Raw genomic sequence first — 12,017 nt, 5'->3', positions numbered from 1 at the left:
TGGTATTGGTGCTTGACTCAGAGTAGAGCTCCGGCTTGTTAAAGTTTTGTGTTGCTATCTTGAATGAATTGTGTATGTATAGCTAATACATCACATGTGAAAGTGCTGCTCATGTTGGCATTGGAACTGGAGGTAGAAACATGTTTGTATTGGCTCTCAAAATTTTCTGAATAAAGTTAACTGTGTGATCACAGTATATTATCAAAAGTTTTCTGAATAAAGTTAACTGTGTGATCATGGTATATTGTCTATATTTTTGGAAGTTTTTCAAAATAGTAAGCTATAAAAAATGTTCTTTGGTGGAAAACATGCTTTCTACTACTTTTTTTTTTTTCTTAATCTTTTGAGGTAGGGTCTCACCCTAGTTCAGGCTGACCTGGAATTCACTGTGGAGTCTCAGGGTGGCCTGGAATTCATGGCGATCCTCCTACCTCTGCCTCCCAAGTGCTGGGATTAAAGGCATATGCCACCAAGCTCAGCTCTGTACTTCATTTTTCATTTTTATTTTTAAAAAATATTTATTTATAAGAGAAAGAGAGAGAGAGAGGTAGCATGGGCATGCCAGACCTTTAGTCAGTGCAGATGAACTCCAGCCTGTGCCACCTTATGCATCTGGCATTATGTGGGTACTGGAAAATTGAACCTGGTATCAGTGCCTTAACTGGTGAGCCACCTCTCCAGTCCTTTTTTTTTTTTTTTTTAATACTTTTATTTATTTATTTGCAAGCAGAGAAAGAGAGAGACAGACAGACAGGAGTCAGAGAGAATGGGTATGCTAGGGCTTCCAGCCACACTGCAAGTGAACTCAGATGCATGTGTTACTTTGTGTATCTGGCTTTACATGGGTCCTGAGGAATCGATCCCTGGTTGTTAGGCTTTTTGCCTTAATTGCTGAGCTCTCTCTCTCCAGCCCCCTTATTTCCTTTTTTAGATAGGGTCTCAGGTTGCGTGGACTTGACTTATATTTTCTGTAGTATCTGAGGCTAGCCTTGATTCTGTTCCCCAATGCTAAGATTACAGCTGCATACTACTAAGCCCAACTGGAAGACATGCTTTGTAGTGAAACCCACCTGGGTCATCATAAGGAGGTGATTAAAAATCTGCTTTCAGAGCAGTGGAAGATGGTTTAGAAAAAGTTTATGAGAGGAATAATGTACTGAAGCCTTATTTTGCAGATCTACTTGGACTCAAATTGGGAGGGAGCCAGGTAATAGATAGAGGAAGATACTGAATTAAGAAATGATGTGAGCCGCACGCCTTTAATCCCAGCACTTGGAAGGCAGAGGTAGGAGGATCGCTGTAAGTTCAAGGCCATCCTGAGACTACATAGTGAATTCCAGGTCAGCCTGGGCTACAGTGAGACCCTACCTCGAAAAACTAAAAAAAAAAGAAATGATGTGAGCTGGGCGTGGTGGCCAGCGCTTTTAATTCCAGCACTTGGGAGGCAGAGGTAGGAGGATCGCCATGAGTTCGAGGCCACCCTGAGAATACAGAGTGAATTCCAGGTCAGCCTAGACTAGAGTGAAACCCTACCTTGCAAAACCAAAAAAGAAAAAGAATGATGTGCTTCATTGGAAGCACTCCAAGAAGCTTAGAATGACTGCTGTGACTGTGTGTGCTTGTGACAGGACTTTTCTGCATAGCACAGGTTGAACTCACAACACTCCCTCTTCTGTCTCCAAGTGTCATTGTCATAGTTAGCTTAGTGGATCTTATTCATGGAAAAGAAAGACAAGAGAAGAGTGATGCAGAAGACAGTGTTGTGAGTCTTGCATGTAGAAGTTGGAAGTTAGAGGGCTATTAAAGCTGGACACTGGGTGGCTGGGGAGATGGATCAGTGGTAAATGGCACTTACTTGCAAAGTCAGCCAGCTCAGGTTTAAGCCAGGCACAAAATCCGGCACTAAGCACTTGGCTCTTTTTTTTTTTCCACAAGGTAGGGTCTCACTCTAGCCCAGGCTGACCTGGAATTCACTATGTAGTCTCAGGGTGGCCTTGCACTCACAGTGATCTTCCTACCTCTGCTTCCTGAGTACTGGGATTATAGGCATGCGCCATCACACCCAGCCTTCTTTTTCCTTTTGGCTTTTCAAGATAGGGTCTCTCTGTAGCCCAGGCTGACCTGTAATTCACTCTGTACTCTCAGGATGGCCTTGAACACATGGCAGTCCTCCTACCTCTGCCTCTTGAGTGCTGGGATTAAAGGTTTGTACTACCATGCTGGACTTTTTTTTTTTTTTAATTTGTTTATTTTTTTATATCATGCCAGGTATAGGTAACTTTATTCAAGATTTTGACCAAAAAAAAAAAAAAAAGAGCCCCAAAGTAATATAAATTTAGACATTGTTAAAAAGTTTGGATGTGCAGTTTCTAAAGAAAACTAATTTCAATTTCAAGTTAATATTTTATAAAAAACTGAACAAATTTTGCAAATCATAAATACTATTTTCCTTAAGTTCATGACATTCTGAGACATGTTAACAACTTAGCTTTCTTTTCATTGATAGTAGCATTTGAAATCATGTTAATATGGTTTACATCCATAAGATCTAATCTTATACCTATCCTGAATATCTTATTGTAATTAAAAAATATAAATTCGGAGGCTACATCCCAATTATTAAATGTAGAAGTGAGAGAAATAGAAAGTTACCACTAGAACAGCACAGTAACTGTCACAAGGTAAGATATGCCAATAGATAGTAAGAGGAGTGGGCAAATTTTAAGCAGAAACAGGACATTTGCATAGTCTCAAAGTATCTCTAGTGAATCTTTAGTAATAATAAAGGAAAACATGTTAAGTTTATAGTAGAGAATCCTAGCAGACACCACTTTAGCATGGTGACCAATATTAACAGAAGAAATACATCACATCAGGTATCTTCTCACGATAACACTGTCAAATTGCATGCCAGACTTTTTTTTTTGTTATTGTTTTTTTTTGGTTTGTTTGTTTTATTGAGGTAGAGTCTCACTCTGGCCCAGGCTGACCTGGAATTCACTATGTAGTCTTAGGGTGGCCTTGAACTCATGGTGATCCTCCTCCCTCTGCCTCCTGAATTCTGGGATTAAAGGCATATGCCACCAGCCTGGCTTTTTTTTTTTTTTTTTTTTTTTTTTGAGGAAGGGTCTCAACTCCAGTCCTAGCAGGCCTGGAATTTACTATGTAATATGAGGCTGGCCTGGAACTCAAAGTGATACTCCTTCCTCAGCCTCCCATGTACTGGGATCAAAGGTGTGTGCTCCCACACTGGGCTGTTTTGATTTTCTTTAAAACTATTTCAATAGCCTTGTGATGGAGGGGTTATATTGAGCAAGATTAGTTCTAGAAGATTTCAAGTGAAGCTGTTGTTATTCAGGTAAGAGACAGTGTAGTTCTAGGTAGCAGGTGGAGGGATAAGGAGAGAGATCTTAGTATTTCTTCCAGACAAGTGAGTGTTGACATGTCTATTTTTATTTTATTTATTATTATTATTATTATTTTGGTTTTTCGAGGTGGGGTCTCACTTTAGCTCAGGCTGACCTGGAATTCTCTATGTCATCTCAGGGTGAACTTGAGCTCATGCCAATCCTCCTACCTGTGCCTCTTAAGTGCTGGAATTAAAGGCATGCCCCACTATGCCTGGCTTTGCTGTGTCTATTTCTATGTGTATATGTCTGCTTGTTTTGGGAATGTGATTACATCTGCTTTTTAAAAAACTTTTTAAAAAAATTTGGGCTGGAGAGATGGCTTAACAGTTAAGGCACTTGCCTGCAAAGCCAAGGACCCAGGTTCGATGTCCCAGGACCCATGTAAGCCAGAAGAACAAGGTGGCACATGTGTCTGGAGTTCATTTGCAGTGGATGGAGGCTCTGGTACACCCCTTCTCTTTCTGTCTCAATAAATTATGATAATTCACTCCCCTACTATCGTTCCCCTTCACTAATTCACTCTCCATCATATCCTTATATTCTGCTTTTTAGTGCTAAGTAGGACTATTGTGGGTTATTATGTATATGATGTAAATGTTAGACACAATATTATTTTCATTTCTGATTTCTTTCTGATGTTGGTAGGTACTGATTCTTTATTATCTTGGTCCATTGTTTTTTTTTTTTTTTTTTTTTTGGTTTTTCGAGGTAGGGTCTCACTCTGGTCCAGGCTGACCTGGAATTAACTCTGTCATCTCAGGGTGGCCTTGAACTCATGGCGATCCTCCTACCTCTGCCTCCCGAGTGCTGGGATTAAAGGCGTGCGCCACCACGCCCGGCTTGGTCCATTGTTTTAAGTGGTAAATGACGGAGCCGTACAACTTGTCTCCTCATTCTTCAGACTGAGTACTGGGCCACCCTAACCTGTTTCTTCACCTCTGAGGAGGATTGTCCCTTAGGAATTCACCTGAAATCTTACTTTTGGTTAGTTATTAAAAATTGACAATCTAGTCTCTGTTTACCACCATTTTTGTTAACTGTGTTTTCTTTCTTTCTTTGCTGTGTGTTTGTATACATTTGGGTACATGGATGTGGGTGTGCTTGATGTGTGTGTGTATATGTGTGTGTGTTGAGGCCAGAGTTTATCAGGTGTCTTCCTCTAACCTTATCCACCTTATATTGAGACAGGGGTCCTCTCTGCACTCAGCTCACTGATTTGGCTAGACAAAGTAGCCAACTAGCCCTGGGAAATAGTAGGATTACAGGCATGTACCACTGCACCCAGTGTTTTGTGTGGGTGCTGGAGTGCCGAACTCAGCTGTTCATACTTGTGCAGCAAGCCCTTTATCTGCTGAGGCATCTCCCCAGCCTCTCCAGAACTTATGTTCATTCTAGCTGACCGTTCTGCAGAGCTGTAGCAGTCACCTTTCACGTTGTACATTACAACTAAGGGAATAAACAGCACTATGGAAGCTTAGAAATTAGAAAAAGCTTAGTACACACAATTTAAACATTCAGTCATATGTACAACAGGGTAGACAGATAATGGGTGTGGGAGGGCCTAAGAGCTGGGTTTTGCTGACTGCAACTTCGTGTCCGTATTGTTTGATAGCTTGCAAGTCAGGTCAGTCTTCCTGCATCCATATAAAGCCAGACACAAAGTGGTGTGCACATGTGTAATCCCAACACCCCTAGTCAATGAGAGGTAGAGCCAGGAAAATCTAGAAGTTCACGGTCAGCTAGCCTGGTGCATATGAAGTAACAAAAACAAGAAAGACCCTGGATTCAAAAAGAAACAGAACAAAGCAGACAAAAAACAAAACAGACAGTGGATTTGAGCACACAAATACTTTGAGGTTGTCCTGACCTCCACACATGCTGTCGTACACGTACCCACACACATGTGCACACAATACATACCTATACACACACATAAATAAAACCAAACCTTTTTTCTTAGTGTAATTCAGCTCCTTTTCAGAAGGATAATGTTATATACATTCATTATAACACTTGAGATTTTTCTAGCATTGTTTGAATCTGATGTATTTAGTTTCTCTCTCTCTTTCTTAATTGTTGCACTTAGAGTGATGTCACCAATGAATTAAGCACCACAATTATTCGTGCAAGTCCAACTCCATCAGAGGAACAGACTGTGGAAAAGCTGGATAATCAAGTTAAAGTGCAAATTAGAGGAAAAAGAGCACTGCCGTGTATTACCCAGATAAAGTCTAGTTTGGACAGAGTGACTGAAACCACTTCTACAAGTAGCAGACCAGAAGGTGGAGAACCTAACTTCACATCAAGTCAGGATCTTTCCTCCAAAAGTGGAGAACCCATGGATGCCAGTGAGGTGGAACTGACGTCAGACCGCAGTGAACAGGACCTGACTGGCCATGCTGTCCTGAGCAAGCCAGGTCTGAGCCACTGGGCTGGGTCAGACGCAACATGCCTGCCTGTAGCAGGCCTCAAGACTGTGGACCAAGGTCAGACAATAACTTCTGAAGGCCCATCACTTGGCAGCAGTGAGTCTGGTGTCCAAGTACCCAATCAGAGCACCTCTGGAAACCAGTGTATCCCTGCGCCCCACATCCCAGGTCATGATTCTGTTGCTAAGGTGCAGAACATGCCAACTGTGTGTCCTCCTCTCTGGACTGGACAGTCTCTTCACACAGCTCCCTTAGTTCAACAGTATTTGGGGATAGTCCCATCAGCTGTGAATGCCACCTTGACTCAGTGCTACACAGGCAGTGCCTCCGTCTGTGGGATTTCAGGATGCTCTTCTTACCCTGCTGTTGCGGGAGAACATATGGCCTTGGGGATTTGTGTAGGACCAAATCATGCCTCTGGATTGATGGGTCCCTCTTCTCTTTACAACCCGTGTTCTAATGCCTTACACCCAAACCTGCGGAGTACAGCAAAGCCCTTTCCTGTGCATTCTGTCAGTAGTGCAAGTGGTGGAACAGAACTGTGGGACTCAGGGGCGATGGCAGAACTTGGTAAGATGATTTTCTTCTCTACTGTTAATATTTAAAAATTGGATTTTCTCAAATGGGATCGGAAAAAAAAAACCCTAGTATGTTTCTAGCAGATAGTGGTTGGAAATCATTAATGATAAGTTTTTCCTTTGTCTTATATTGAGAACATCATAACATTTCTGTGCAGGGGTCACTGAAGTTTCTTAGAACCACACTGAAATGTGTGCATATAGACATGCTTTTGTCCTCTATTTTTCTCCCTTCTTTGTATGTGGAGTTTTGTTATTCTTTCACCTTGGAAATGTGCACTTTGGGGTCAGTTCGTAGGATGAACATTACCTTCCACTGTAGGTGCAGGAGGGTGTGGAGGTGAGACCCAGTAATCCTGCTTCCATCCCTTGCCTACTTCCCTTGATGCCAGCCATCACCTCAGTAGAGCTGGGCTCTATAAGTGCAGCCTACTTGAAAGTGGTCTTTTTAAAAAATTTATTTTGGCTTTTTGAGGTAGGGTCTCACTCTAGCTCAGGCTTACTTGGAATTCACTATCTATTCTCAGGGTGGCCTTGAACTCATAGCAGTCCTCCTACCTTTGCCTCCCATGTGCTGGGATTAAAGGTGTGCGCCACCACGCCGAATGTGGTCTTTTTGTCTGCTATCCAGAGTAACCTTGTGAACTGTGGGGAAAGCTTGAAGCCAAGACCCTGTGTAGCCAAGCACCAGCCAGTGGAGCCTCTGTGGCTTCTTTTTAGCAAGACAATGCTTTATCACTTGGGAGAGGAAAAGGGTACCATGGCAGAAGCGTCAAAGACTGGTTTGTGTGTGTAGGTATGGATGACAGAGCACACATGAGGTCTGAGGACAACCTTGGGGTGTCTCTTCTCTCCTTCCACTTTGCTTGAGACAGGCTTTCCCTTGTTTTGTTTTTGCTGTTTCATGTGCACCCATCTAGCTGGCCTGTGAGACTCCAGATGTAGGTGCTAGGGAATTGAACTTGGACTGCCAGGCTTGCTAGCAAGTACCTTTAACTGCAGGGTCTGGCTCGTTTCGTTTTTTTTTTTTTTTTTTTGCCATGAAAGATATTTTTATTATTTACTTCTTGTGTCGCTCAGAAGGATAAGCAAGTCTGAGCCCTTCTTGTCATTTTGTCAGTTTTAATAGTAGGCTTTGGGCTGGAGAGATGGCTTAGCGGTTAAGTGCTTGCCTGTGAAGCCTAAGGACCCCGGTTCGAGGCTCGATTCCCCAGGACCCACGTTAGCCAGATGCACGGGGGGGGGGGCGCATGCATCTGGAGTTCGTTTGCAGTGGCTGAAGGCCCTGGTGTGCCCATTCTCTCTCTTTCTTTCTGCCTCTTTCTCTGTCTGTTGCTTTCAAATAAATAAATAAAAATGAACAAAAAAATAAAAAAATAGTAGGCTTTGTTGGAGATAACAGTCAAATTATTGGCAGCCTCCACTGATGTTTGTACAGTGTCAAAAAGATTCTTAAAGGGTTGGGTGTGGTGGTGCATACCTTTATTCCCAGTACTTGGGAGGCAGAGGTAGGAGAATGGCCATGAGTTCGAGGCTACTCTGAGACTACATAGTGAATTCCAGGTCAGCCTGGGCTAGAGTGAGACTCTACCTGGAAAAAAATAAGAAAAAGATTCTTATAGGTCTGCGGCATTTATTTTATAGCTGTTGGGTATAAACAGCCATTCTTACATAATAGTTTCCATTTAATCAGTAGTGTTTTTAATTAGGTCTTTGATGTAACTTGCATTTTGACTTCTTCTGCAGGGAGTGCCAGAGTCCCTGAGGAATTGAAGTTTCCTCATGCTTGCTGTGTCGGTATTGCCTCACAGACTCTCCTTAGCATACTCAACCCAACTGATCGCTGGCTACAAGTCAGCATTAGGGTTCTCAGTGTTAGTATTGATGGTGAAAAGGTAAGTAAGCTTCCTGTCTTTTTCATTGGGCTTTGCAGTCAAATTTTGATAAAGTGCATGTCTTCCCTCCCACCTTTTCTTCCTATTTATGTATTTATTTATTTGTAAGCAAAGAGAGACGCAGGGTGAGAATAGGCACACCAGGGCCTCTACCCTTTGTGCATCCGACTTTATGTGGGTACTGGGGACAAACCCAGGACTTTAGACTTTGTAGACAAGAGCCTTAACTGCAGATTCATCTCTCCAGCCCTATTTATTTGAGAGAGAGGATGAATGGCTATGTCAGAACCTTTAGCCACTGCAGATGAACTCCAGATGCATGCACCACCTTGTGCATCTGGCTTGTTTGGGTACTGGGGAATTGAACCTGGGTCCTTTGGCTTCACAGGCAAGCACATTAGCCACTAAGACATCTCTCCAGCCCTTATTTTTTAATATTTATTTATTTATGAGGGAGGGAGGGAGAGAGAGAAGTCAGAGAGAATGGGTGCGCCAGGGCCTCTAGCCACTGCAAATGAACTCCAGATGCATGTGCCATCTGTGCATCTGGCTTATTTGGGACCTGGAGAATTGAACTTGGATCCTTAGGCTTTGCAGGCAAGCACCTTAGCTGCTAAGCCATCTCTCCAGTTCCCCCTTTTTTTAATCAAAAAAAAAATATATATATATATCGGAGAGAGAAAGAGAGAGAGAATTGACATCCCAGGGCCTCCAGCTACTGTAATTGAACTCCAGACACATGTCATCTTGTGCGCATGTGCGTTTTTGCGTGCTTGTGTCATGTTGTGGGACCTGGGTAGTTGAACATAAGCCTTTAAGCTTCTCATGCAAGCACCTTAACCACTAAGCCCCATCTCCCCAGCCCCTTATTTATTTTTTTTATTTGTTTTCATTTATTTTTATTTATTTATTTGAGAGCAGCAGAGAGAGAGAAAGAGGCAGATAGGGAGAGAGAGAGAGAATGGGTACGCCAGGGCCTCTAGCCACTGCAATTGAACTCCAGATGCATGCGCCCCCTTGTGCATCTGGTTAACGTGGGACCTGGGGAATCGAGCCTCCAACTGGGATCCTTAGGCTTCACAGGTAAGCACCTAACCGCTAAGCCATCTCTCCAGCCCTTCCTTGTTTTTAAAATATTTTATTTATTTGCAAGCAGAGAGATAGAGAGGAGAGAGACAGACTGGAAGAATGGGTGTGACAGGGCCTCTAGCCACTGCAATGAACTCTGTGCATATGTCACTTTGTGCATCTGGCTTTTCATGGGTACAGAGGAATCGAACCTAGGTCTTTGGGCTTTACATGCAAGTACCTTAATCTCTGAGCTATCTCTCCAGCCCTTTATTTATTTTTTGAAATAGTCTCTCCATGTTGCCTTAGGTAGCCTGGAACTTGCTATATCTATCAGGCTGGCATCAAACTTGGGACCGTCCTCCTGTCTCTGCTTCCCAAGTGTTTGGGTTGTAGGTGGGGGCCATCGTGCCTGGCATTTTTACTTTTTTATTTCTTTCTTTCTTTATTTTTTGTTTTTTTGAGGTAGGGTCTCACTCTAGCCCAGGCTGACCTGGAATTTACTATGCAGTCTCAGGGTGGCCTTGAACTCATGGTGATCCTCCTACCTCTGCCTCCTGAGTGCTGGGATTAAAGGCATGCGCCACCACGCCCAGTCATTTTTACTTTTTATTGTAATTGATGAGAGAGATTGTGTAGATGGAGAGAAAATACGCTTGGCTTTTTAACTCCCTATTTTATGTGTTCTATTTCCAACTTTTTCTTTCTAAGGCTATATATCTACTCACTCAAATAGGATCTTATTTTTTTCCTTTTTCTTTTTTATTTAATGCCAGGTGACAGTTTGTCAAATTGATAAGATTGAGAATCACCATGGAACTGAATTTATTGGCATGTATGTTGGGGATTTTCTAGATTGGATTAGTTGAGGTGGGAGGACCCATAAGTGTGGGTGGTGCTATTCCATTTGCTTGCGTTCTGGACTGTGTTCAAAGGAGAGAGCTGACTGAGCAGCTGCACTCATTCCTCTCTCCGAACTGAAGGTAACCAGCTCCTGCCACCACGCCTTCCCTGCCATGATGCACTAGTTCCTGGAACTTTTCACTGAAACAAACCTTTTCTCCCTTAAGCTGATTTTTGTCAGACAGGCATCTTGCCTCAGTAGTGAAATGGTAACTAGTGTGTTGGACATGTGCAGAACCTTTAAATACAAGAGAGATGACAGTGGGGTCTTACGTCACTCAGGCTAGCTGCGTGCCAGAGGATGACTTTCTGATTCTTCATCTTCTGTCCATCTTCCAAATGTTGGGATTCTATGTGGGTACCACTATACCCAGCATTATATTTGTATGCATGCATGCATATGTGTGTACGTTCATATATGTGCAAGTTGCATATGTGTATTTGTGATTGTGTACGTGTGTGCATGTATGTAGATACCAGAGAATAAACTTGTATCACTGGTCGCAATCAGCATTCACCTTTAAAATATGATATATTTGCACATGTGCATCTTTCAGGGTCTCCTTCCACTGCAAACAAATGCCTGTCTAGCTTTATGTGGATCACTGGAAAATTGAACCCTGGGCAGGCAGGCTTTGCAAGCAAGTGGTTTTAACTATTGAGCCATCTCCTCAACCACAACACCATGTTTTGAACTTTATTGACAGCTTCCATAAGTATAGACAATAAACCATGGTAATTTCCTCCTTTCCTATTCTCCCTCCCTCAAATCCACCCTCCATTGAATCCCTTCTTTCTAATTAGTCTTTCGTCTATTTTGACGTCATCATTTTTTCCCTCCTATTATGAAAGGTCTTGTGTAGGTAGTGTCAGGCACTGTGAGGTCATGAATGTCAAGGCTGTTTTATGTGTGCAAGATTGGATTGTAAGTAATCCTACTCTTCCTTTGGCTCTTAAATTCTTTTTTTTTTTTTGCTCAGCCTGACCTGGAATTCACTATGGAGTCTCAGGGTGGCCTCGAACTCACTGTGATTCTCCTACCTCCACCTCCCCAGTGCTGGGATTAAAGGCGTGTGCCACCTTGGCCAGTTTACATTCTTTTTCTTTTTTAAAATTTGTTTATTTATTTACTTGAGAGAGAGAGAAAGAGGCAGAGGAAGAGAGAATGGGCATGCCAGGGCCTCTAGCCATTGCAAATGAGCTCCAGATGTGTTGCCCCCTTGTGCATCTGGCTTATGTGGGCCCTGGGGATTTGAACTGGGGTACTTTGGCTTTGCAGGCAAAGGCCCTAACCGCTAAGCCATCTCTCCAGTTCTCTTTTTTTTTTAATTTATTATTGTTCTATTGACAATTTCCGTAATTATAGACAATAATCCCTGGTAATTCCCTCCCTCCCCTCACTTTCCCCTTTGAAATCCACTCTCCATCATATCCCCTCCCCCCTCAATCAGTCTCTTTTATTTGGTGTCATCATCTTTTCCTCCAGTCATGATGGTATTGTGTAGGTAGTTTCAGGCTCTGCAAGGTCATGGATATCTAGGCCATTTTTTTGTCTGGAAGAGCATGTTGTAAGGAGTCCTACCTTTCCTTTGGCTCTTACATTCTTTCCGCTACCTACACATATATGAACCCAGATTATTAGGCTTTGCATATAAGTGTCTAAACTACTGAGCCATCTCTCTAGCCCCCTCTTCCTTATTTATTTATTTATTTTTGTTTGATTTTCAAGGTAGG

General features: G+C 42.6%; 1 protein-coding gene across 4 annotated transcripts in view; it reads left to right on the top strand.

Moving 5' to 3' along the window:
• Cep192 (centrosomal protein 192) overlaps nucleotides 1–12,017 on the top strand; it is a 117,406-nt gene that overhangs the window by 50,030 nt on the left and 55,359 nt on the right. For all 4 annotated transcript variants that reach the window (XM_045143083.1, XM_045143084.1, XM_045143081.1 and 1 more), the window contains exons 20-21: nucleotides 5,497–6,409; nucleotides 8,164–8,312. In XM_045143083.1, coding sequence (XP_044999018.1) covers nucleotides 5,497–6,409; nucleotides 8,164–8,312 — 1,062 coding nt within the window. The remainder of the gene's footprint in view (nucleotides 1–5,496; nucleotides 6,410–8,163; nucleotides 8,313–12,017) is intronic.

Source organism: Jaculus jaculus, chromosome 2, assembly GCF_020740685.1.
Source record: "Jaculus jaculus isolate mJacJac1 chromosome 2, mJacJac1.mat.Y.cur, whole genome shotgun sequence".
Taxonomy (NCBI): domain Eukaryota; kingdom Metazoa; phylum Chordata; class Mammalia; order Rodentia; family Dipodidae; genus Jaculus; species Jaculus jaculus.
The sequence above is the reverse complement of the archived record's forward strand: the minus strand, read 5'-3'. Positions and strand labels throughout refer to the sequence as shown.